The 26,484-nt window shown below is 40.6% G+C and overlaps 1 protein-coding gene across 1 annotated transcript in view; it reads left to right on the top strand.

Annotated features, from left to right (window-relative positions):
• The window catches only part of ELP1 (elongator acetyltransferase complex subunit 1), a 64,481-nt gene that overhangs the window by 8,975 nt on the left and 29,022 nt on the right, over positions 1–26,484 (top strand). Inside the window, exons 5-26 of the mRNA XM_027104116.1 lie at positions 267–347; positions 3,410–3,495; positions 5,577–5,673; positions 6,596–6,686; positions 7,767–7,890; positions 8,832–8,925; positions 11,886–12,116; positions 13,234–13,404; positions 14,204–14,303; positions 16,026–16,208; positions 18,409–18,515; positions 19,046–19,149; positions 20,345–20,398; positions 20,491–20,596; positions 21,451–21,566; positions 21,936–22,009; positions 22,750–22,828; positions 22,931–23,010; positions 24,582–24,719; positions 24,829–24,914; positions 25,436–25,584; positions 26,159–26,294. Coding sequence (XP_026959917.1) covers positions 267–347; positions 3,410–3,495; positions 5,577–5,673; positions 6,596–6,686; positions 7,767–7,890; positions 8,832–8,925; positions 11,886–12,116; positions 13,234–13,404; positions 14,204–14,303; positions 16,026–16,208; positions 18,409–18,515; positions 19,046–19,149; positions 20,345–20,398; positions 20,491–20,596; positions 21,451–21,566; positions 21,936–22,009; positions 22,750–22,828; positions 22,931–23,010; positions 24,582–24,719; positions 24,829–24,914; positions 25,436–25,584; positions 26,159–26,294 — 2,487 coding nt within the window. The remainder of the gene's footprint in view (positions 1–266; positions 348–3,409; positions 3,496–5,576; positions 5,674–6,595; positions 6,687–7,766; positions 7,891–8,831; positions 8,926–11,885; positions 12,117–13,233; positions 13,405–14,203; positions 14,304–16,025; positions 16,209–18,408; positions 18,516–19,045; positions 19,150–20,344; positions 20,399–20,490; positions 20,597–21,450; positions 21,567–21,935; positions 22,010–22,749; positions 22,829–22,930; positions 23,011–24,581; positions 24,720–24,828; positions 24,915–25,435; positions 25,585–26,158; positions 26,295–26,484) is intronic.

The following is a 26,484-nucleotide window of genomic DNA, read 5'->3' as shown; positions in this document are numbered from 1 at the left end:
GAGCGGCTGGGCCCGTGAGCCATGGCCGCTGAGCCCGCGCGCCCCGACACGGAGCCCCAAAAAGGAAAAAGGCCCCCGAAACACAAAAAAAAAAAAAAAAAAAAAAAAAAAAATTGAGAGTCAGAACATTTTGAATAAATTCTGTCTTCTCTGTTTTGACTATAAACTCCTCCACTCCAGCTCAGTAGCTTCCAATGCTGTAGATACTTACAGAATGGCAGATATGCTAAATGAAAACAAAATATTCTTGTTTGTGCTCCTCCAAGGTCAACAGACCCTAATTATGATGACAAAAGAGTTTGAACCAATCATGGAACAGCAAATCCACCAGGATGATTTTGGTGAAAGTAAGTATAGCTTTGTTTGAACCATTTTGTGACTTGTCTTGCACACTGATAGCCGCATCATAATAAGCCCAAAGAACTATGAAGCTTAAACCCCAACTTAATTCACTGACAGATAGACCAATTCTTTTAGTTCATTCCAGATTTTAAAAGGCATACCTCTGGTGCCTCTCCAAGTCTGAGAGCTGGCTTTGTCAGTAATTTGGGGAATAGGAATCTGTGCTTAGAATCACCTGGGTAGTTGTTGCCCAAACCCCAGGACAGGCTTAGTCAGGGGGTTTAATGAAAAGGACTGTACTAGCTAGAATAAGGAAAGCATTTCTGAGGTACAATTTTGGGGAGAAGACAAGAGAGACAGGATAGAGAGCTGATTTTTGTTCCTACTTATTAGACCTGAATTTTCATGGGACCCATCATATTGTTTTCGTGCTAAGATCTAGCTGAGGTGATATGGGCATTAGGCTGTGGAAGTATTGAAGAGGAGAAGAGTGGAGATGCTTATTGAGTGTAAGAAGCTCTGGCCAACTTCAGGGCACCAGGTAGCTGGCCTGATTGAGGAGAAGGATGGGGGAGATGGTATTTTAACTTTCGCTGGGGTCTAACTTCATGACTTCGCATTCTACTAAGAAATCATTTAGAAAAGTGCTACTTATTTATTCGTTCAAAAATAATTTGTTCAGAAATAATGTTTGAGTAGGTAGTGTGAACCCAGCAGTGTGTTTGGTGCTGTGGTTAATTCATCTTTTCCCTTAAGGAGTCAGTAATAACAGGATGTGCAGGTATTAGGGTAGCATAAGGAGAGAAAGGGAGTAATGGGGACAGAAGGCTTCCCAGAGGAGCCCGACTTGAGCTGAGTTTTGGCTGACTTGGTGTTGGGTAGATGAGGGTTGAGGGTGGGGGAGTGGTCCAGGCAAGTGAATTAGTTCATTCCAAGGCAGGGATGTTTCATGGAGGCCTTTGACACAGCATGGCTTATTCAGGCAACTGTGAGTACTTCAGCATTGCCTAGTGACAGGACATGGATGTGGAATGAAATAAAGGGGAGGGATTTTGATTAAGTTTGATAGGGAGTTTGGACATGAAGTTACAGGAGATCAGTCATTAAAGGTTCTGATGATGCAAGATTGATTGGTGGAGAGGGAAGAGACGAGACAGGGTGATCTGGCAGGAGGTTGCTACAGGAATCCACATGAGAGATAAAGAAGGTGGGTGTGGGACTAGAAAAGGGAAAAATGCAGGAAAATTTTGATTCTCAATGAGGATAGGAGTACATTTTTTGGAATTATGAGAAACTTTTTTGGAATATGTGTGCATGATGGTTCCCCTCCTGCCCTAGCTAGTTTGAGAAATACCAGTTTAGAAAGTGAAATAAATAGGCTTTGGGTATGTAAGGTGAAGAAGAAAGTTTAGTAGGACTCTAGCCAGAAGCTCAGGTGGTGGAAATAAAGATGTCAGTATCTGAGAGGGAAGGTGGGGAAGTGCTGGTCTGTAAGGGGTGGGTGATGAGTTCCTTCCTGGATTTGTTTAAGGGCCATATGGGATCACCAAGTAAAGCAGGTGAGTAGAAGGGGCTGAAGCTCAGGAGAGGCCAGAGCCGTGGACTGGGAGTCATTGGCATGTGGGGACTCTTTACAATCTTGGGATTAGATGTGCTTGCTCAGGGAGCGGGTATGGTGCTGGATCTAGGGCCCGGGGTGGGACTCTGGGGCATCCAGCTTTGAGGATAGTCATAGAGGTAGTAACCAACACATCTCTGCATGGGAAAGTGCTCTGGGCCTGGCTCATCCCACCGACTTTTTCATAAGAAATCTAATAGAGTAAAGCAAAGGAGAGGGAGTCCAAGTCAGGGTCTTAGGTCTTAGAAATGTATTTGTCAGTACAAAAAGTCACTCTGTGGAGCGGTGAATAGATATTTTTCTTCTAACCCAGGTGTCGACAAACTTGTTCTGTAAAGAACTGGATAGTAATTGTTTTCCGCTTTCAGGCCATATGGTCTGTGTTGCAGCTACTCAACTCTGCTGATGTAGTGTGAAAGCACTTAAGATGGTACACAAAGAAATGGGTATGGCTGTGTTCCAATACAAGTTTATTTGTAAAAGCAAATGCAGGCTGTAGTTTGCTGATTCCTGCTGTAACTCCACCACTTATCATCTGATCCCACTGGAAAAGTTGTCTTGCTTCACTCCTTGACCCTTTATCTCTCTGTGGAAACTTTCGGATAGAAGCGCAGGGGTGTGCAGCAGGATAGGTACTACTATTTGTATACAGCAGCAAGGTATGCTTTGGGATACTGCAATACTTGGGTGTGCCCAGCAGAGCAGACAGGAAACGGTCATGCTGACCCATAATTTATAGAAATTATAAACAGCTCTGCTTCGTCAGAATCAGCATCAGTTGTAGGAGGGAGATATTGGGTCCTGGAGCTGGCCGATGCTTTCAGGGGCATCTCTGTAAGTACCTCTTATAGGTGGATGCCAGGTCCTACCTTCAGGAACAGAAGGCTGCATTATTTCAGCAACTGACTCTATATTTTATGTAAGATCAGCATTATAATTTAGAAAGAAGCCCAGCCTGGAAGGCAGAAGCCCTGTGTTCTAATTTTGGCCTCTGTCACTAGGGTGTGTCAGTCTCTGTGAGGGCTTGAATTCCATAATCATGGTCTCCAACACTAGCAGGGAGGTTGGATACATTTAGTGGATTGAACTTACGATTGGAATTTTATTCCCAGCTCTTGTCTTCTTGAGTTTTATGTTTTGTTATCTGTGGACATATTGCATAGATTCTTCATGTTTCATTCTCCTTGTAAAGTGGGGATGGATTGCTGACTGTCATCAAGGGAATTTATATACAATGGCAGTAATGCTCTTTCCAAAATAAGGGCATTTCAGAGTCTTCAGAATCCCTTCAGTATATAATATGGAACGTAGGTTTTTAAAATATTGACTGCTGGTCAATCTATTGAGAGGTCTCAGAGGACCCAACTTCATGAAGAATAGCCATGAAACTGCTTTTATTTTATTTAGCTTATTGGTTGTCTTGCATATTCTCACTCACTTGTTCTCTAGGCAAGTTCATCACTGTTGGCTGGGGCAGGAAGGAGACGCAGTTCCATGGATCAGAAGGCAGGCAAGCCGCCTTTCAGATGCAAATGGTAAGGTTGGTCTGATGGATAAAGAACCTTCTTTCGAACAAATAGAAGTTCTGCTACCCACCAGGAGCTCTTAGGTGTCCAGGCGTTACCAAAAGTGGGGTCTGGCTGCTCGCCGCTCTACAAGCCAATAAAGAGGCAAGGTTGGTGGAAAGTTTGCTTTATTCCGCTGGATGCCAGCAACTGGGGGGTGGGGTGATTTTTGTCCAAAGGCCGACTCCCCTCCCTGACAACCAGTGGGCAAGAGCTTTAAAGGCCGAGGGGGCGCTACATGCAGAAACAGTACAGGCAGCTCTGACAGTCATCTTGAAATTGGTCATGCGGTGGTCTGACCAGCATCATCTTGATTATTAAGTACAGTTAGTTTTCCAGGGTCGGTTCCCATTTCTTGGAGGCCAGTTCTTGGATTTGTGGCAGCTGATGTCATGGCCACAGTCTGGTCATCATGTAGTTAATTTCTTCCACCTGGTGGCGGTTTCAGTATCTATAAGACAGCTCACAGGATATGGCTCAGAATATTATCTGTAGCCCTTGAGGAGGAACTAAAAAGGTCCTTGACTGTGCTTAATGCCTAAACTATTATTATTTAGTCATGTTGGGCTGTTTTCCTTTGTTTCTGCATTTTCTCACTTCTCTGATTAAACTTACTGTTTGGCTAAAGTTTTTCTGCAGACAAAAGGCAGGCTGAGGACATGGGGTTGGGGGGACCATCGGGTCCTGCTCTGTTTCACAGGTAGAGGGCGGTAATGGACAGATCTCTTCTGCTCTAGTAAAACAAGCTGTTTGGAGACCTTAGGGAATAAGTCATCCTAGAAAGATCCTTTTTTCTTTTTTATTGCCAAGTTGTTATTTTTTTTTCACATAGAGAATAAGTATCACCAATATTCATTTAAAAAAATAACTCACCACAGACAGAAATGAAGCACTCTGTATCCCTTCCTGATACCCTCCCCCTTCCTCCCCAGAAGGAGCTGCTGCCCTGCGTTCACTGTTGATAATTCACGTGCATGTTCTTATACTTTTCCTACATATGTATATATTAGTCTTTTTTTTCCTGATTTCTCTTCCTGGATGAAACTCTATGTTTTCCTTCTTTCTGGATACATTTTGAAGGATAGAGCTACAGGATTTATTGATAATAGATCAGATGTAGGGTAAGAGAGAGAGAGAGGAATTGAGGATAATCCCCAGATGTGGGCCTGAGCGAATGGAAGCACTTTGTCTGTATTATATGTGGAGATTTCCCTGTGCTGACCTTCTAGGATAGATGAAATCATACACTGCCTGCCGTTACATTTTCCATCCTTAATTAATTTCTGGCTACATTCCGTGTAACTCATATTGTCTCCTAACCCTTCACTAGAGGAAGTTTGTGTATACCACAGGGCAGTTTCATTGAGAATAAATCTTGTTAGGCTGCTGTGTATTCCCTACTGTGCAGTTTGTGGCACTAGCACCATTCTGACTTAGCCTGTCACTGGAATGTGATGATGGATGCTCAGGTGGTCATTTGTCCCCAACCCCACAGAATTGGCTTCTGTCTTCAAGGCATTCGGGACTGAGATGCAAGTGGCACTGGAAACCTTTCTTCTTTCGGTGCTGCAGAATGCGGAGCTTGTCCATGTTTTCATCACTGCTGCTGGCTTTATCTCCTCTGGCTCTTCCCTGCCCACATTCCTCTCATCTTCTTAACTCTTCTGTGCAGCATTGTGAAGTTTACTCAGTGAATAAAACTCTACCCTCTTAAATTTAGACAAACATTAATTTTCTTATATAGTTACCTGATAGATTCCTCAGCTTGTTATTTTTAGCATCTAGATATGTAGCTCTTTTTCCCTGTTGCTATGCTTGGAGGCCACTTTTTAATGTCCAGAGAAAGATTTTGTTTTGTTTGGTTTTAAGTTCTTTTCTCTTGATTTTTGGGTCTAAGGGCCCTTCTGGAAGGGTTCCTGAGGATTCTGTGAAACTCGATTTCTAGATAGCTTAAACCTTATATAAAAGATTTAACTTTAATAGCCTGAGGCTTGTTTGGTTCTGGGCCATTTAAGGCCCCCAGTAACATTGGTGTTTTTTCCTCTCTTTAGCACGAGTCTGCTTTGCCCTGGGATGACCATAGACCACAAGTTACCTGGCATGGTGATGGACAGTTTTTTGCTGTGAGTGTTGTTTGCCCAGAGACAGGTATGGAAATAAATTTTTCTTACTTTTGCTTTGCGGGTTTTCTTTCATTACACCCATGAGGTAACAATGTGCTGCTTCAGGTGTTAAATGAATATAGAGCTAAGAATCAGAAGAGTTCTTTGAGGCCATTTGGCCCAGCCTCCTACCAGTTTGATATGAATTTTTTTTAAAGCATTTAAAAAATTTTTTAAATTTATTATTTATAAGTTAATTTTATTTATTTATTTTTGGCTGTGTTTGGTCTTTTGTTGCTGCGCGCGGGCTCTCTCTAGTTGCAGCGACTGGGGGCTGCTCTTCATTGCAGTGCACATGCTTCTCATTGCAGTGGCTTCTCTTGTTGTGGAGCACGGGCTCTAGGTGCGCGGGCTTCAGTAGTTGTGGCGCATGGGCTCAGTAGTTGTGGCTCGCGGGCTCTAGAGCGCAGGCTCAGTAGTTGTGGCTCATGGGCTTAGTTGCTCCGCAGTATGTGGGATCTTCCCGGACCAGGGCTCGAACCCTGCATTGGCAGACGGATTCTTTTTTTTTTTCTTTTTGCGGTACATGGGCCTCTCACTGTTGTGGCCTGTCCCGTTGCGGAGCACAGGCTCCGGATGTGCAGGCTCAGCAGCCATGGCTCACGGGCCCAGCCGCTCCGTGGCATGTGGGATCCTCCGGACCGGGGCACGAACCCGTGTCCCCTGCATCGGCAGGCGGACTCTCAACCACTGCGCCACCAGGGAAGCCCCGCAGACGGATTCTTAACTACTATGCCACCAGGGAAGCCCTGGATACGAATTTTTAACAAGATTCATCTAATTGGCTTTGTGAAACCATGACAGTTTTTATTAATAAGGAAGGTGTTTGGAAGTTCAGACTTGACAACATTTATCACAATGCTTTAAATTTTGCCATTGTTGTTTTTCTCCCTCTCTCTACTACACAGGGGCTCGAAAGGTCAGAGTGTGGAGCCGGGAGTTTGCTTTACAGTCAACCAGTGAGCCTGTGGCAGGACTGGGACCTGCTCTGGCTTGGAAGTGAGTGGGAGAAGAAACCTCTTAACTTCTTGCCAGAGATTTCTTGGTACTATGGTGGGAGTGGTGGTACCTACTGAATGTAGGTGTTTATAAAACACAAAGAGATAATTACTTTTTCTCATTTGACTGTAAGCCTGTATCTTTCTTTTTTAGTTCCCTGAAGTCTGAATGTGGTTTGAATAGTAGATTCTGAGCTTCGCAGACCTCATCATTCCAAGGCCCACACATTTTGTAGGTTATAGGCGGGGCCTACATGAAGCCACTGTGTAAAACAGAAAGTGGTGCTTCGAAGGGAAGTTGCAGTCTGTGAATTTCTGTGGGGCAGCAGAGCTTTGGTGAAAACTAGGAAAAGCTCTTCCTTTCTCTGCACAAACTCCCACACTAAGGGGACCTGTTTGCTGAGGAACACGCGGGCTGGATTTGGGCCCAATTCACCTGTTGGCCTAGTACCCTTGTGCAGGTCACAACCTGCTTATGATATATGGCTGTCCTGATTATAGATAGAAGAAATATTTTCTGCCTCAGCAGCATCTGTTATAGGCAAAACCTAGGTCTCTAGGTTTTAGACATGTTTCCCACCAGTATTTGAGTGGCAGTTGGACGACAGAGAAAAGAGAGAAATGTATTTGAATTAAAACTCTAGAGACAAATACAGACAAGGTGGGGCGATCAAGGCGTTTTCAGTAGATTTAGAAGTCTTTAAAAATACCTACCTGAGCATGTAATATTGCTGAAGTCATATAATTGAAAGAGAAATAGTTTATGGTTTTATAGGACATTATACTGGGAATGGTTTAAATAATTTATTGGTTCTTTTAGAAAGTCACCCAAGTGCAGTCTCAATCTGTGAGTCTTTGTGGGCAAATAGAGCCCTTGTGCAAATCAGGAAAAGGCACTCTGTCCCCTGGGCAGATACAGTCCCACACTAGGGTGACTGCTTGCCAGGAAACATGGGATTTAAAACTTCCTTGGATGGAGGCTTTTTGTGTTTGCTGAAAAAAGTGTTTCTCTGAATTTCATCTTGTTCTTAGCTAGCTGGATGAGCTTTTGGATGCTCTAACACTCTGGGTTTGCTTTAAGGCCCTCAGGCAGTTTGATCGCATCTACGCAAGATAAACCCAATCAGCAGGATGTTGTGTTTTTTGAGAAAAATGGACTTCTCCATGGACATTTTACACTTCCTTTCTTTAAAGATGAGGTTAAGGTAGGTGCCTGAGTTGTTTTACCATCACATTTAGAGGACTTTGCACAACTATAGAGAAGAAGATTTGTATTTGGTATGGGTATGTAAATAGAAGCCCCAGAGTAGACAGTAATAAAAATAGTGGCTTCCTATGACTGAATTTTTTTTTTTATAAACCAAATTGTTTTTCCTAAGGAGATTTTGTAGAGGAGCAATAACATTCCTTCCGCACCCTAGATAAAACACAGAAAGGAAATATAAATGCCAGTTTTTATTGTTTATTTTGACAAAAGCATAATTCTTCCAGTGATAAAGACACTTGCCATTTTTAACATGTAAACCTTAAGGAGGTTGTGTACCATTTGGATCTTCACTGGAGCGAAAACAAATCATGGTAATTTTTAATTATGTAAAAATTTAAATATATTAAAAGTTGAGAGAAGAGTTTAATGAACTCCCATGTACCTATTACTTACTTTCAACAGATATGTACCAGCATTTTGCAAAATTATTTTCATCTATTCTTCACTCTCTGCCCCGCCCCCTACACACACACTTTGTAAAAATTTCCTAGGGTTTTAATTTTAAAAATCATATTTTCAATATTCATTTCTCTAACAATTGAGAACATTTTTCTTAATATAACCACAATTCCATTATGATACCTTACAAAATTAGTAATAACTCCTTAATATTATCTAATATCTAGTCCATATTCAAATATTCTTGATTGTCTAAAAATGTCACCTTCATTGGGTTAAGTATTTAAACATAATGCATTTTTTTGAAGTCCTTTACATATGACGACAGATTTGTTTAAAAACTCAATAGGTTAGTAATTTACAGCTAAGGATCAACTCAAGTGTGGGATTATTTGACTTGTGAGAGCAGGGAATTCAGCTATCATAAAGATTTTGAGGTAACTACATAAAGGCCAGTGACAGGTCTTTTTTCCCTACTAGGTTAATGACCTTCTCTGGAATGCAGATTCCACTGTGCTTGCAGTTTGGCTGGAAGACCTTCAGAGGGAAGAAAATTCCACTCTGAAAACCTATGGTAAGACAGCTCTAGTACCTCAACCTTCTGCCCCATAAAATGTAATTGAAAGTAGTAGGCCATGGAGTTTCCTTTATCCTTTTCACTTAGTCTTGTAATGGAATCAGAGATAACTGAGGGGGGTAGGTAGAGATGAGGGAGTGGTTAGCTTTTGATGGGATGGATTTCAGTTATGTATCAGGCAGGGTCTCTAGAGAAATAGAATCAGGGTAAGCTGGCTGGTTGGAAATTCAGTGAAGAGTTGATGTTGCAGTCTTGAGTCCAAAATCTGTGGGACAGGCCCACAGTCTGGAAACTCGGACAAGATTCTCTGTTACAGTCTTGAGGCAAAATTCCGTTTTCCATGGGAGGCCTTAGTTTTTGCTCTTAGGCTCTATGAACTCTTTGGTTGAGATTTATCCACATTATGGAGGATAGTCTGCTGTACTTAAAGTCAGCTGATTATAAAGGTTAATCACATCCGCAGAATACCTTCCCAGCAACGTCTAGACTAGTGTTTGATCAAACAACTAGACACCATAGCCTAGCCAAGTTGACATGTAAATTATCACAAGTCATCAGTGCTTTCTCTTCATGGATGGTACCGCTGTAGCAAATAAAAATGCTAGCCAAAGGAATACTGTGGAAGTGAAAGAGAAATGAGATTAGATATAAGTAAGAATCTTCTGTAGCTTTTAAATTGCAAATCAAATTGTGAATATGTATTTTTCAGTGTATATGTAATATGTGAAAGCATTAGAAAATAAAGATGCGAAGAAGAAGAGTTTTTCTGTAATTCTGTCACTCAGGAATAATCACTATTTAAAGTTTCTTGTCTTCCACATTTTATGTATACATCTCAGTAAAGCTATGATCTCATTTTTGTTAAATATGTAGGTATGATACCTGCAGTTTTGTAACTTGCTTTTACAGTGTGTCACAAACTTTCCATTTCAGATATCTATCTGTGTCATTTTAAATTGCTGTATATTCATTTATGCTACAGTTTATTAAATCTTAGTTGTTAGACATTTAAAGTTTTGTAATTTTTCACTGTCATCAATAGCAGTGCACTGAACATTTTTTTCATAAATCTTTTCATTTGCTTGATTATTTTCTGAGTGGCTTTCAAACTTTTTAATCAATAGAACTTTAACCGAAATGCTATTGAGAAGCTCATTCATTCATTTATTCATTCAACACAATAGTTCTCAACCCTGACTGCAGCTTTAGGAAAAAAAAATGCTACCAATGTCTTATTTCAGAGCTGCTCTCAGTGTGTTATAATGGGGACTATACATCAGTATTAAATTAAAAAAAAAAAGCTTCCAGGTGATTTTTTTTGTAAACACTGACATTTATTTACTTATTTATTTTTAATTTTATTTATTTATTTATTTTTGGCTGTGTTGGGTCTTCGTTGCTGTGCGCAGACTGTCTCTAGTTGCGGCGAGTGGGGGCCACTCTTCCTTGTGCTGCGTGGGCTTCTCATTGCGGTAGCTTCTCTTGTTGTGGAGAAGCTGTCCTCACAACGTCTGTCCTCACAGAGCATGAGCATGTAGTCTAACTTAACCCAGAGGTAGGCTGAAGTATTGTAGTAGCCTTGTTTGAGAACTAGGTTGGATTTGCTGTGATTGCTGAGTTAAGAATTAGTGATGAGGGAGATGTTTAAAGAAAAGAAATTCCTTAATATAATTAAAATCTTCATTTATGTGTGTCATCTGTTTAACAGAGGTTGGCTTTGACATGATTAGGTCTTTTTTTTCCAGCTTTATTGAGATATAATTGACATATAACGTGTACATTCAGGAGCTGCAATGTGATGATTTGATGCATGCATGTACTGTGAAATGTTTGCCACAGTAAGGTTGATTAACTCATCCTTCACTTCACATAATTACCATTTTTGTTGTATGGTGATAACTTTTTTTTGGCTGCGTTGGGTCTTCATTGCTGCGTGCGGGCTTTCTCTAGTTGTGGCGAGCAGGGACTACTCTTCGGTGCGGTGCGCGGGCTTCTCATTGTGGTGGCTTCTCTTGTCACGGAGCACAGGCTCTAGAGCGCAGGCTCAGTAGTTGTGGTGCACGGGCTTAGTTGCTCCACTTGCCTCCATGCAAGCTTCAGTAGTTGTGGCACACAGGCTCAGTAGTTGTGGCACATGGGCTCAGTAGTTGTGGCTCATGGGCTCTAGAGTGCAGGCTCAGTAGTTGTGGCGCACGGGCTTAGTTGCTCCGTGGCATGTGGGATCGTCCCAGACCAGGGCTCAAACCCATGTCCCCTGCATTGGCAGGCAGATTCTTAACCACTGCACCACCAGGGAAGCCCGGTGAGAACATTTTAAATCCACTCTCGTAGCAACTTTCAAGCATACAATACAGTATTGTTAACTGTAGTCACCATGCTATACATTAGATCTCTGGAACGTATAACTGAAGGGTTTGTACTCTTTGACCAACTTCTTCCTATTTCCTGCGCACTACAGGTTTTGGTCTTGTTCTTTTAAGGGTAATTGCATGCTAATCTCCCTTGGACATAACTGCATGCAAAACACCTGGAAGAAAATAGTAAGCGTCTTAAGCGTAATACAACATAGTGATGCTAGTCTAGTGCTCTTGGATTGAGTGTTTTAATACTTTTAATCTAATTGCCAAATTTTCTTCTTTCTAAGTCTTAATGGAAAAAAACAACTCACTAAAGCACTGTCCTGTGGTAGGAGCCTTCCATCATCATGATCATAAAGTTTGAAGGTAGAGGTAGAAATGAACACATGTGCTTCTGACCTTATTGATGCTTAATATTTTATCCTCATGACAAACTATACTTTAACAATTATTGTTAGTATTATTATCTTAATGAAGAGGCTGAGCAGAAAGGGTCATTTGAAAAAGAAAAGGGTGTCCTCATCCCTCTCTAGCAAGTGGTACGAAGTCCGGTCCTCAGACCCCTGCCTCTGATGGCCTCCTTTTCATTTTCCCCTGCAGTTCAGCTCTGGACTGTTGGAAACTATCACTGGTATCTCAAGCAAAGCCTGCCCTTCAGCACCTGTGGGAAGAGCAAGATTGTGTCTCTGATGTGGGACCCGGTGACCCCATACCGGCTGCATGTTCTCTGTCAAGGCTGGCATTACCTCTGCTATGACTGGCACTGGACGACTGACCGGAGCTCAGGAGAGAATTTAAGTGACATGGCAAATGTGGCTGTTGTTGATGGAAGTAAGGAGCTGGAAAGTGTGTCCGTGGGCCCGCAGGGGGCCTGAGCCAGGAGCCTGCAGATGTGGTAGTTTGACTGAAACAGTGCAGGATTTTTATTTGATTGATTATTCTGGTTGTTTGGTTTGTTTTTACTTGTTTTGGTTTCGATTGAATGGGAACGCCCTTAGGTGAGGCGTGTACTCCCCTGAGAACCATGGTCTCTCCTCTCCCCCTGCCTCCCTCAACTCCCTTTTCTACTACAACCATGGCCTTTACACATTTACTTGTCTGGGCTTTGAAGACATTGACATTTCTGACCTGGGTGGAGAGGAAGACAACAGTAGGCTCCTGGCGTTGGTGTGTCAGCCTTGTCTTTGTGCCCTGACATAGGGTTGCGTTGACCCTCACACCACTCCATTATGTTGCTTTATTTTTTGATATATATTTAATTTATATATATAATTTGCTTGCTAATTATATACCTTTCCAGTATCTTCAGTTCAAGTTACAGACATCTGCCTAGTACTCGGATTGGATTGGTGTTTTTTAATTAGGTTGAGGCTTTTTGTTTAGTGAGGGGAAAGAAACTAGGGAAAGTCTTCCCTGAATAGACAGTTTATTTATTGCTAATGACCTAAAGGAAAACTTGCTTCTAAGGTTGTAACGTGAGTTGATGTACTAATTTATGTTCTATGTAGTGATCGTAACACTGATTTTACAATCATATGTTCTATATAGAGGACGTAAGCACATATGCCTTATTACCAGATCCATGCACAGGGAAGTGCTTTAAGGATTTTGGTTTATTCTGGCTTGGTTGCAGGCCCAGGTTTAAAGCTAGAACTCTGACCTTTTGGCCTGCTTGCCCTAGTCCCTGGCACCTGAAACTCCAAGCCCCGAGATGGACTGCTATAGGCCTGGAGGTGACAATAGCCAGATATAGACAGAGCTCTGACACTTACTTCCCTCCTCTATACTGTATTTAAGCTTATTCATGATAAAAACACCAACAGTTACTTTTAAGAATCGCTGTATATTTTCTACCACCATTATTAATTAGTGGTACTGTGCTGTTCAGATGCCTTGTTTTACGAATTGAACATCCATGTGTCTCATCCTCTTTCTCTCTCGCATGCAGACAGGGTATTGGTGACAGTCTTCCGGCAGAGTGTGGTTCCGCCTCCCATGTGCACCTACCAACTGCTGCTCCCACACCCTGTAAATCAAGTCATGTTCTCGGCACACCCTAAAAAGAGCAATGACCTCGCTGTCCTAGATGCCAGTAACCAGATTTCTGTTTATAAATGTGGTATGTTCAGAAACTGTTATCAGGATGTTCTGAATCAAATCTCCTACACGAAGGCAAATTACAGTTTGGCGTTGCATTAGCTCCAGGGCTTCCAAAAATTTTGAAGTTTATAATTAATATCATTCTTACTGTGATGTTTAATTGACTTGCAGGGTTTTTTCTGTGTTTGTGGGGGGTGTTCAATCCTACTCTGGCTAATAAGAACAATTCCTTTTGCTTTGTTGAATTTGAAGGGTTAGTTATTTAGGAATAATTCTCAACCCTAGAAAGAACGTAGTATCTCATTACGTCCTTAACATTGCCATTGCACGTATTTTCAGTTGATCTCACAGCTTTCCTAGGAGCTGTGTCAGAGGTGGAGTTTTTCTGTTTTATAGATGAGGGAACAGCACGCCGGAGGGTTTGCAGTCTGCTTGAGCAAGAAAGGACAAGGACCTCTACTTAGGTGTTTTAGCGTCTAATCTAGTTGTCTTTCCACAGTCACATTGCTGCCAGTTTCTAGTTGCTTTCCTGATATACTTGAAGAACCTGAAATTTGTGAATTCTATGGTTGTATCGTAGGTTATACTGGCTCATGGCAGTGGTAGCCTTGTTTTCAAATAAGTTTTGAATTCTTAGCCTGAAAGGTAGGCAGAAATTTAATTTAAGAGAGAGGTTGAGATGTGGTTATTTTCTAGATTGCTTTATTTGTAAAGTGGATTACCTTCTAGAGCCCATTAAATGCAGAACCCCATATCCTTAGTATCAGGAAAAATGTTTGTAGTTTACTATGATAGTATTTGCATTTTTTTTTCCCTAGGTGATAGTCCAAGCATAGACTCTACGGTGAAACTGGGAGCTGTGGGTGGAAATGGATTTAAAATTTCTCTTAGAACACCTCATCTGGACAAGAGCTACAAGTAGGTTGTTCTTAGTTGCCTTGGACCTCTGGGCACAGAAGCAGCCAGCATTTAGTCCTAAATTCAGCCAGCTGTTATTACCTTATCCTGTGCCTGTTGCTCAGTGGAACAAGAAGTAGGTACAACACCTTGGTCCTGGTTTTACAGCCTGGTTGGAGAAGTCAGTTACCTATATATCTGAATATCATATATGCTGATGGGTGGCAATGGAGCATAAGTCTTAGGCTGACTTAGAACCCATTCCCCCAACATCCCTGGGGGGATTTTCAACAGGGAAAATCCCATGGGAAAGATGGAGATGCACATGGTAGAGCAGAGTGCATTTGCTTACACAAATGAGGATATGTACATTGTTAATGTGCGGCTGACCTAATGCAGTCTCTAGTTTGTTTCATCCTACAATGCAGAACTTTTGGTTGCTGTGTTTTGAGGCTCTCGTTGCAAATCAGAATGCATTTTCCTATTGAAACAGTACTACAAACAGTTGGATATAATTGAATACCTCGGGTGCACTATAAGCATTGTAAAATGACCCAGAAGCCAAATTATTAATTATAAGTCCATTTCTGTGAGAACCCAGAATTTGATTGTGTTCTATTTAATAAGCCCATGTTCTTAACTAACGCAGTACTTTGTCTCCTGGGCACATTTATTTCTAAATTAATGGGAATAATGAGCAAATAACTGAATATAACAAATAAAATGTTTCTTAAATGCCAATATATGCAATATATTTAATGAATATATTTCCTACCTGTGTATGATTTGGGAGCTGTCTATATAATGCTTAGTAGTTTTTGAAAGAGCGTGTACATGGATTATTTCATTTCACAGACTTGAAAGTTTAGAGGACAGATTTAAGGCAAACTAGAAAGCATGAGGAAATTGAGAATATAGTTTCATTTTTTAAAAAATTGTGAGAAGGATAGCTCTAAGTCATTTAGAGAAGATTTCATGAAGGGCATAAATAACTTACCTTGAACCTTGAAAAAGAGATAGGTTTAGGATTGCCAAAGAAGGATTGAGAATGTTGAGTGTGGTGGACAGAAGAGTGTCAGTGAGAACCCGAGGCAGGAATGCTCCTGCGTGGGGCTGAATGCAGTGAAGAGACTGAGTCCAGGGAGAGCTGGTTGAGTAGGAAGATCAGACTAGTGACTCAGCTTTAGTGGGTGCTGAGGATCTGCTGCTTGAGCTGAAAGACAGGAAGGAGCCATTGTGAGTTCCCGCGTGAAGTAGTAAAAACAGGCCCTCCTCCAGTGTCTGAATGCTACAGGAGGAAGGCATTAGCGGCAAAGAAGTCATCTCCCAAACGAATTAGTCATTTTGATAAGAGATGCTTAGGATCCGTTCAGCTGAGACCTAAATATCTGCTGAAGCCTGCTTTGAATGCTGGTAGATGGTAACAATGGAAGACTGCTGGGGTTTATTAGTGTAGGGCCTGGGGCTGTCAGTTTTTCTTGTGTAGTCAGTTTCTTGAAATGTTCTCTTCAAATCTAAAGATCTCAGAGTATAAGATACTTAATTTTAAATACTAGAAAACTGTATTCTTAAGCCAGGCAAACATTATTTTTGGATTTTCTGGTATTGGGCATTACCTCAGGTTTTGTCCCTCCAAATAATTAGGAGTTGACCATATATAAAGTGGTTCATCCTTCATTCAGGAAAATCTCGGTGATGCTAAATTTTATTCATGTTTTGAAAATTCTTCGATGTTTAAAACAGAATTCAGTTTGAGAACAGTGAAGATGAAGAAGTAAACCCACTGAAGCTTGGCCTTCTCACCTGGGTTCAGGAAGACGTTTTCCTGGCTGTGAGCCACAGTCAGTCCAGTCCACAGTCTGTCATTCACCATCTGACTGTGGCCCCTTCTGCGATGGATGACGAGCAGGGACAGCTCAACATTAGGTATTCCAACAATTCGCTGTATTCCATGTGTTAATAAGCAGATAGAGTTAGGCTTCTTTTATGAGCATGGGACTTTTTTTTTTTTTTACTTCCAGTGAGCAGGGTTGAGGGGCAGTGGCTTCCTTTTTAGATATACTTAGCAAGAGGGTTAAGTCTAGTTTTTAGTCATGTCAAAATATAGACTAAAATACATCAAGAAGTGGTGAAAAATAGCACAAATGCCAAGAGATGAGGCAAAACATTTTTGAGGTGTGTTAAAAATTTTCATTCACCTTATATTCCAGCAGAGTAATTATTAGCCTATGAGAATTAGCCACTCTAATTACCCTTGTTAGTTATTAAAATCGACTATGAGATCTATATATATGCACTTCATTTTGATTTAGTGACTTCAAAATACTTCTTCCAGCCTCCTGTACGTTTTGTTTGGCACTTGATTGCATTTATTACTAGAAAACCTCTTCTGTTTTTCTTTGCTAAAATTTCATAGCTCCCTGGCCCTGAGTTTCATTTTGATTCCCGACTGCATCTTTGTCACGTAACAGGTTTCATTAATGAATGTTGTTTTCTGTATCGCAAGCCGTGTTGTGCACCAGATAGCGTTGTGTGGACAGCTCCGAGAAATCCTCAGGTTTCCAGTGTCAAAACTCGGCACCTTCGGCATACATTGATAGTAATCCCCAGATTCACATGTAATTAAAGTTCTGCTGGTTAGGTTTAAATTCTGAAAACCGTTGTTGCAAAATTAGGAACCTTTCTTTATTGTATACATGAAGCATATTCCAAATGCAGTCATTAATTTCTAATCTTTGAATGATACTGCTTCATATTTTTAAAAAAATATTTATTTATGATTTATTTTGGCTGCGCCAGGTCTTAGTTGTGGCATGCAGGATCTTTTTTAGTTGCGTCACGTGGGATCTAGTTCCCCAACCAGGGATCGAACCCAGGCTCCCTGCATTGGGAGCGTGGAGTCTTAACCGCTGGCCCCCAGGGAAGTCCCAGTAATGTTTCACATTTTTAAAGGTTTTGTGAATATGTCTGGATGCAGAATATGTTCTAGCTGCATTCAGACTTAACAGGGGCTTCCTTTGTAAAACAGAGCAATTTACATTAGAAATGCCTAAATTATGCATGTTTCCACTACTAAAAATTTGAAATTTTTTATCATCTTGTAGAAGGTAAATGCGGTCATCTCATTTGCTATAAAGCAAGTGAGAAGTCATTTAAAATATATTTCTGCTGCTTTGACTTTTGTTTCTCAAAAAAGACTATTTTGTTCATACAAAAATGTTAGTCTTTGACAAATATATAGTCCCCCAATCAGCTTATAGCTTACATTTACTATAGCTTGTGCTTTGTAAAAGGTACCCTTTTAAATGCTTTTCCTGTATTAACTCACTTATTTCTCACAGCACCTCTCTGAAGTATGTACTGTTGGCGCCCTCATTTGACAGCTAAGACAGCTGAGGCACAGAGCAGTTTAAGTAACTTGCCTGAGATAACGCAGGTGGAGCCAGGATCCAGTCCCAGCCATTGCACCTCCAGAGTCTATTCCTTTAACTTCTCAGATAACTTATCCTCCCCAAATTTGTGGCATCTTGGGGGTTTTTGTAGATTTGTTTAAAACTCTTTGAATAAATGTTAGCATTGGCACCATTTGCTTTTATCGTACCTCTTCCACTTCCTTTAAGACATGTCTACTCTTGGTTCATTGACTCAGGAAAAAATATAATGGCAATAACAGATTCCTCTCTTCCCATTAAGGGAGACCCACAGATTTCTATGAATGAATATAATAGCAATATAGGTATTAAGCGTGCTCACTTTCCCACAGATTCACTGCTTTATTTAATGCAATAAATTGAAATAAGTTGCAATAAGTTATATAAAGTTGCTGCCAGAATAGGAGTGATGACCTCACAATGTAGACACCTACTTATTGACATTGTGGAAAATGTCATGTGACAGGTAATTGCTTTACCTGGGCTTGCGCTTGCAATAGTTTATCTATTAGTGTGTATATACATATGTGTGTGCATTTATTATGTTTATGTTATATTGAAATAGGCAGTGTAGCACCAAAGGAAAATTGCTTCTTTTTCTGTTTTGCAAAATCAATGAAATGTCACTACTTTTGAGAAAAACAGTCTGTTCACACCTCCTTCACTTCCTTTGTTTTTTATTTTACTCTTGTCAGTTCATCTGTGACAGTGGATGGGGTCATAATCAGTCTGTGTTGCAACTCCAAGACCAAGTCAGTAGCACTGCAGGTGGCTGGTGGTCAGATACTTAAGTACCTTTGGGGTGAGTATCAAAATGTTAGGAAAGCGGGGGCTTCCCTGGTGGCGCAGTGGTTGAGAGTCCGCCTGCCGATGTAGGGGACACGGGTACGTGCCCTGGTCCGGGAGGTTCCCACATGCCGCAGAGCGTCTGGGCCCGTGAGCCATGGCCGCTGAGCCTATGCTCCATGGTGGGAGGGGCCACAGCAGTGAGAGGCCCGCGTACTGCAAAAAAAAAAAGTTAGGAAAGCATGTTTATGACTTACGTAGGTATTTAATTCTTGAGTACATATACTTGTATCTTATCAGTGTTGCCGTGATTATTAGGTCTTTTAACTACCCTGAAAAACCCTAATCTATAGAGTAGAATTAGCTGGTGTGTTCTCCCTGTATTTTCTCTTGTAATGAACTGGAGTACTTTACTGAGTTTCCAAAACACATTTGGAAAGTGATTTAAATTGCATGTTAAGTATTTTAGCAAGTATTAATGTAACAGTTTTTTTTTTTACAAAGAGCGGATCAGCTCTTGGTAAACCTCATCTGCCAATCCTGCAGAATCACCCTCTCTGGCTGTTGAACCATGGAAGAACCCTGGTGGATTTCCTGTTCGATTTCCTTATCCGTGCACACAGACCGAACTGGCCATGGTTGGAGGAGAGGTAAGTAAACACAGGCAGAAAAACTTACCACGTAGAGCAGTGACCCAGGAACTGATAGCATTAAGTAGAAAGAGTGTGTACTTTGGAGGTGGACCTGAGTGTCCACTAAATCTCAAGGCAACAATGAGAAGTTACTCACTCTCAACAATGAGAAGTTTCCTGAGCCTGAGCCTCTAAATCTCTGAAATGGGATTAAGAGATTGCATGTAGTGGTTAGTTGATTCCTTTCCTTGGAAGTATAAATTCAAAAATAGAAAAATGCAATTGGCAGACTTTTATCCCCATTTGTACAAAACATTCAAAGTTAGTTGATAAGTAACTTTTGGGGACAACAGAAATGTAATCTTGAAACTAGGATTCAGTAGGTTATCATTCATCAAATATTAGAATGCCTATAATTGTGGCTGGTGGTAGATACAGTGGTTACAAAACCAAACAGCTGACTAGTTCCTGCCCTTCTGGAATTTTTAATCTATCAATACGGGTATGGCTGTCCCTTCTGATAGGAGAATGAAGCAAATGAGCAGAGTGTAATGGTAGAGAATAGAGAAGTGTTTGAGGCTAGTTAGAGGATGGTAGCTGTGAGGATGGGGAGACCAACTTTTGGTGGTCTGGGAAAGCCTCTAGGAGGTGGTGGTGTATGTGCTGAGATGTGAAGACAAAGAAAGTTCTATCTCTAAGAAAGGGAGAGTGTTCCAGGGAGGAGGAACTATCCATACTGTGAGCTTAGAAGAGCTCAGCTTACTCAAGGAACCTAACGGAAGCAATGGCTAGTCCTTAGTGATAGGCCATGGGAAAGAGCGTGGCTTTGCTCATTTAACATAGATTGGAAATTGATGATTTTAATCAGGGAGTAGTGTGATGTGCTTCATGGTTTGAAAGGTTATTCTGGCTGCCCAGTAGAGAGTAGATTGAAAGGGAGGAGAGTGAAAGTGGCTGTGAGTGGAGGCAGTGAGGGGCCAAAAGGTGATACGTTTGAGACATGCATAGGAGATAGAAACGGCGGGGCTTGCTGATGCACTGGATGGCCTCATAGCACACTTTGCACTGGACCAACCACATCTTAGGCATCTTCAGTCCGCATTACAAGGACCTAGATGTGAAATCATAGGGCAATGGAACCATGTAATAGAAAAGTTTGGTTTAACTAGTTCGGTTAGAATTGTTTGTAATTTCATATTTTATTTCTTTGCAGGAATGTGTCCTTGGTCTGACTGATAGATGTCGCTTTTTCATCAATGACACTGAGGTATCAAGGCTTGTTCTGACATTGGATCTTTTTCAGCCTTGGCTCCAAGTAATATAGCTAACTCTCTCCTTTGCCTCCCTGACCTTTTGTAGGTTGCTTCAAATATCACATCATTTGCAGTATATGATGAGTTTTTATTGTTGACGACTTATTCCCATACTTGCCAGTGTTTTTGCCTGAGAGATGCATCATTGAAAAGTAAGTTTTCAGTGTATAAAATAGAAAATAGTCCCTGTTCTAATATCGTTTGTCCTTTGAAGTCTTGATGGCTTAAGATTGTTGCATACTTTGGCTTTTTATCATGAGTCCTAGACTGGAGAAAACTTTTCAAGTTCATTTACTTAGCCCCTAATCTCAACATGATATCTCAGTTGAATCACTCCACATCAGTTAGCAAAGAGAAGGAGGTCCTTCCTTAAGCAGCACATCCTAAGGTAAACAAACAATTTTCAGGAAATTTTTTAGTATAACTAATATTTTACTTTGAATTACCATGTAGGCACCAAACTGGCAATATGCTCAATCTTCTTTGTAATCTTCCTTTTCTCACTGTGGCAACCCTCCATTGTATATCTGAAGGACTCCATCTCATGGCTCATAGGAAATTGGCCGCACTTTTTTCTGTGTTCCACGTCCCCCCACCCAGCGTGTTTGTGTGTGCATGCACACAGTTTTCTTATGAAAAAAAAAAGCCCACTTATTTTCTTTGCTTCTATTGATAACTTGGAAACAGGGAATCTTTCACTGATACGATCGTAGCTTTATCAGTACACTAAGACAGAGAGAAGGTGCCCAGTCCTCCCTGTGTTTTCCATATCAGTTGAGACGTTGTGTATGGGCATGTGCATGAGGGCTCTGTGAGAGAGCACAAAATTCTGGGATAAGATTGTTTATCAGAGGGGCTAATGGTCTTGAGGCTGAGTAAGAGAGCAGTGCGGCTTAGTTGTTAATTGCTTCCTTCTACTTTGGATAACGTGCAGTTTCACCTGCAGTTAGTGGAGAGTGGCTTGTCCTGACAGTGATTCTTAAGGCTTAGCCTGTGGTGTCTTTAGCATTACAGGCAGGTCTGAGCAGCAGCCATGTGTCTAATGGGGAATCTCTGCGGAAGGTGGAGAGGGGTTCACGCATCGTCACTGTTGTGCCCCAGGACACAAAGCTTATATTACAGGTAAGCTGATTTTTCAGGCTATGTTTCTGATAGTCATTTGACAGTAAATAGCAAACAGAATTCTTGTGGATTATATTTTAAGCTGTTTTATCATTTGTGTTAATTTATTATAAGCCTTTCCTTGCTATGTTCTCTGTTAGCTTTATACAAAGGAGTGTTAATACAGGCTCTGCCCAGTAAGGCTAAGAGGGAAACTTCTTTTAAAAGTCAAAATAAGTTTTGAGCACAACTAAATTTTGCCAAAGCTATGCTCATTTTACAGTGTTGTGTTAGTTCTCTAAGAAGAGTTAGGTAAAGTTGTATATCCTGGGTATTTAATTTTTTTCTATTTAGTTAAAAAAGTTATCGATTTGATTTATTTATTTTAAGATGCCAAGGGGAAACTTAGAAGTTGTTCATCATCGAGCCCTGGTTTTAGCTCAAATTCGGAAGTGGTTGGACAAGTAAGTACCATGTACATGATTAGTTAGCTTATTGTTATGACTTATGTGTGAAGACAGCAAGTATTCCATTAAGATTTTTAAAAGTCTTCAAATCTTTCATTACATATATCTTCAATCAGATTCTCAGAGGCTCTCTTTTTTTCACACTTTGATTCTTATATCGTATGGTGTAATAAACATTCCTAGCAAAAGGAATCATGAGGCTCAGTGTACGAAACAGGGCTTCCTAGCCTAAGGGGAACGATATAGGCTTTAGATGGCCTGTGAACCCAGGGAATTTTTGCACCATCCTGTGTCTGTGTGTATTTGTCTGGGCAGAAGGCCTAAGGCTTTCAGCAGACTTATAAAAAGGCCTATGACCCAAAAATGCCTGAGCCACTGTCGTGAAGGAAATGATCCATTGTCTGAATCTCTGAATTTGGGGGAAACTTTATATTGGAAAATGTTTACTAACATTTTGTTAAAAAAGAAAGTAGCTCTAAGTTCCATAATGATTTTCTTGTGTGCGTGTGTGTGGATATAGTCCTCAACCAGCCATGATGAGTAAATCACACCTTTTAGGAAGGTAAATGAATCTGGTACCTGATTTTTTTCATTCTATGATTTCAGAGTAGAAATCCAGTAGTAGTTGGGCTATAGTCTTAATTTTAACTGGTTTATATCATTATGAAAATATGCTGAGTCCAGGGAGCTTACTTTTTGTGAAATGCCCTCTCTGTTCATTATCTGTCTCTTCACAGACTAATGTTTAAAGAAGCATTTGAATGCATGAGAAAACTGAGAATTAATCTCAATCTGATTCATGATCATAACCCTAAGGTAACATTCTAAATCTGATAGTTATCATAGCTTACCTTAGACTTGAACTAAGATGATCTGAACTAAAATGTTTTGTCCTTTTTTTATTTTTTTCTTGGGTAGGTGTTTCTTGAAAATGTGGAAACCTTCATAAGACAGATAGATTCTGTAAATCATATTAATCTGTTTTTCACAGAATTGAAGTAAGTATTTTGAATAATTCATGAGTATCGCATGCATAATTTTCTCTCTTCTGGTTAAGGAAATCAGACAGATAAATAGAGGAGAAAAATTACTTTTCAATATATTTTTTTTAATCTCTAACTCTTAGATGCCGCATGTACTGGATTTTCAGTCTTTTCCCTTTTTAAAACTAAGACTTTAAAAGATGTCATTTAGAATTATTATTTGACTTTAATTTTAGGTGTACATAAAAAACTATTAATTGAAATAAATGGTGTCTTCCTCTGCAGTGACTTTTTTCTAACTTTTTATTTTTTTTATTTTTTTCTAACTTTTTAATGAAAAATTTTAAACATGTAGAAAAGTTGAGAAAATTGTCCAGTGAGCATCCTGTACCAGCACCTAGATTCTACAGTTCATATTTCCCTGTATTTGCTTTATCACTATTTCCCATCTGTCCATCCACCATTCATTTTTTTTTCCTAATGCACTTTTAAAAAAAATTAATTTATTTTTGGCTGCATTGGGTCTTCGTTGCTGCGTGCAGGCTTTCTCTAGTTGTGGTGAGCGGGGGCTACTCTTTGTTGTGGTGCGCAGGCTTCTCATTGCGGTGGCTTCTCTTGTTGCAGAGCACAGGCTCTAGGCACACAGGCTTCAGTAGTTGCGGCATGTGGGCTCAGTAGTTGTGGCTCACGGGCTAGAGAGCGCAGGCTCAGTAGTTGTGGCGCACAGGCTTAGTTGCTCCGTGGCATGTGGGATCTTCCCAGACCAGGGCTCGAACCTGTGTCCCCTGCATTAGCAGGCGGACTCTTAACCACTGTGCCACCAGGGAAGTCCCCACCCTCCATCTTTACTTTAGACAAATTTCGAGGTAATTATAGGCATCAGTCCACTTTACCTGTCAGTACTTCACCTTGCATAACATTAACTAGAGCATATTCTTTGTGTACGGGGTCCCCCTGCATGTCAAATTTATATATAATGAAATGCACAGATTATAAGTGTACCATTCACTGAGTTTTGACAAAGGTATACTTCCATGTAATGTTGACCCCTATCAAGATAGAGAACATTTCCTTCATCTGAGAAAGTTCCCCCAAATCCCTTCTCATTTGTTCTTTGTCCCCACCCTCTTGGCAACTGCTTTTTTGAGTTTTTCACTGTAGATCAGTTTTGCCTGTTCAAGAACTTTATATAAATGAATCATATAGTATACTATCTTGAGATTCATCCATGTTTTTGCATGTATCACTAGTTTATTCTTTTTTATTGCTGAGTAGTATGCCGTAGTGTAAACATACTGCAGTTTATTTCTTCATTCTCCTGTGGGTGGACACCTGGACTGTACCCAGTTTGGGGCTCAATGAATGTAACATCTGTATACATTAACATACAAGTCTTCTGTGGACATGTTTCCATTTTCTCAGCAAGTTTTTCCATTTTTCACCATATATGAATATTTTTAGAATTAAACTGTCTTCCAAAAGCCATTTTTTATTTATTATCTCATCGGCACTCCAACATATGTTAGTAGTTTGATAGCTGGGACATATGTTCAGTTAGTGACCTTGTAATACACGCTTGTTCGCAGGGAAGAAGATGTTACAAAAACCATGTACCCTCCACCAGTTACCAGTACTGTCCAGCTGTCCAGCGATCCTGATGGGAAAAAAGTAGACCTTATCTGCGATGCTATGAGAGCAGCCATGGAGAACATAAATCCTCACAAGTACGTGTGCTGTCGTTAGGTGGCATCTTTTGAGTAACAGAAGTGTGTAGTTGTTTCTCTTCAGCTTGCTCATCTTTCTTATTCTGGTGTACTTCACTTATTACTTCAGGTACTGCCTATCAATACTCACCTCTCACGTGAAAAAAACAACCCCAGAACTGGAAATTGTGCTGCAGAAGGTACACGAGCTTCAAGGTAGAGACATGTTGACAGAGTGTGTGTATCGGGGCCTTGACTGACATCGGGTCTTCGGTCTTCTGGAGATAACACTGACCAGGACCAGGGTCACATCACTGATTTGGCGTGTGGCTTTTTCGTCTCCATTTTAAAACCTGGGTCCATTTCTTTGAATGCTGCCCTATAAAGCTTGTACAAGAGTCAGGGCTTCCCTGGTGGTGCAGTGGTTGAGAGTCCGCCTGCTGATGCAGGGGATGCAGGTTCGTGCCCCGGTCTGGGAAGATCCCACATGCCGTGGAGTGGCTGGGCCCGTGAGCCATGGCCGCTGAGCCTGTGCGTCTGGAGCCTGTGCTCTGCAATGGGAGAGGCCACAACAGTGAGAGGCCCGTGTACCACCAAAAAAAAGGAGTCAAAAGAATATATTCATCTGGTGTCCAGTTCTGCCAGGAAAACGTATTACTTTGTCTTTTTGGTTATGTTGCTAGGTGTGTGGGTTTTTTCCCCAAATGGTTTTGTTCTGTTTTCTTACATAATGATAGGAAGTGCTGCACCTGTTCCTGATGCTGTGAGTGCTGAAGAGGCCCTGAAGTATTTGCTGCTTCTTGTAGATGTTAATGAATTATATGATCATTCTCTTGGGACCTATAACTTTGATTTGGTCCTCATGGTAGCTGAGAAGTCACAGAAGGTATGTGGAGTTACTGCTTAGACATACTTCTCATTTTTGTTTATGCGAACATGGTAGTATGAAACAGTGCTCCTGAAACTGCAGTGTTTGGTCTGATGTTAAGGCTGTGAGGACAGGCCTCGAGGCAGAACTGTGAGTCTCCAGGGCCCATAATTCCAAGCTCATTCTCTGTCGCTGTTCTGGGCTTACCAAAGTGTTTTGATTGCTAGGTTGAGCAATTGAAAAAAATTACTGGGTTATTTTTAAGCTTATAGGCATTAAGTGTGAACAAATTCTTCTCTTATAAAGGAAATATAACAAATGATTCATATTCCAGTCCAGTTCTATCATGTAGCTTCTTTTACCAGTGCAAATTGGGAACCTGGACAATATGCCCATATGTTAAGGCATTTTTACCAAAAGTGGTTTTATGAAGTTTGGTTTTATATATAATTAATATATGAATACACTACATATTTTAAAAACGATGTAGCTTTCGTTTCATTGCTATAATTATTATATGTTTATTTTTATAAGTAATATAATCACGAGCAATAAAATTGTCCTTTAAAAAAATTCTTTTTTTAACTTTTAGGATCCCAAAGAATACCTTCCATTTCTAAATACACTTAAGAAAATGGAAACGAATTATCAGCGGTTCACTATAGACAAATATTTGAAACGGTATGAAAAAGCCATTGGCCACCTCAGCAAATGTGGTAAGTGTGAGGGTTAGTATGTTTATTTCTGCTTCAAATATTCTTTGGAACTAGGGAGGGTATAAGTTGCAATCAAATGTTAGTTTAGACAGACGGATTTCAATTTCCACACCTGAAAATGTTAACAATTACGTACGCGCACCTTATTTTTATCATATGTTTTGAAAAGCTGAGGGTAAAGCAAATGTCTTTGAATGAACGG

This window comes from Aethalodelphis obliquidens, unplaced genomic scaffold, assembly GCF_003676395.1.
Source record: "Aethalodelphis obliquidens isolate GAN/ISIS:26980383/991018 unplaced genomic scaffold, ASM367639v1 scaffold7, whole genome shotgun sequence".
NCBI classification, from domain to species: domain Eukaryota; kingdom Metazoa; phylum Chordata; class Mammalia; order Artiodactyla; family Delphinidae; genus Aethalodelphis; species Aethalodelphis obliquidens.
This window is presented reverse-complemented; position numbering and strand designations above follow the sequence as displayed.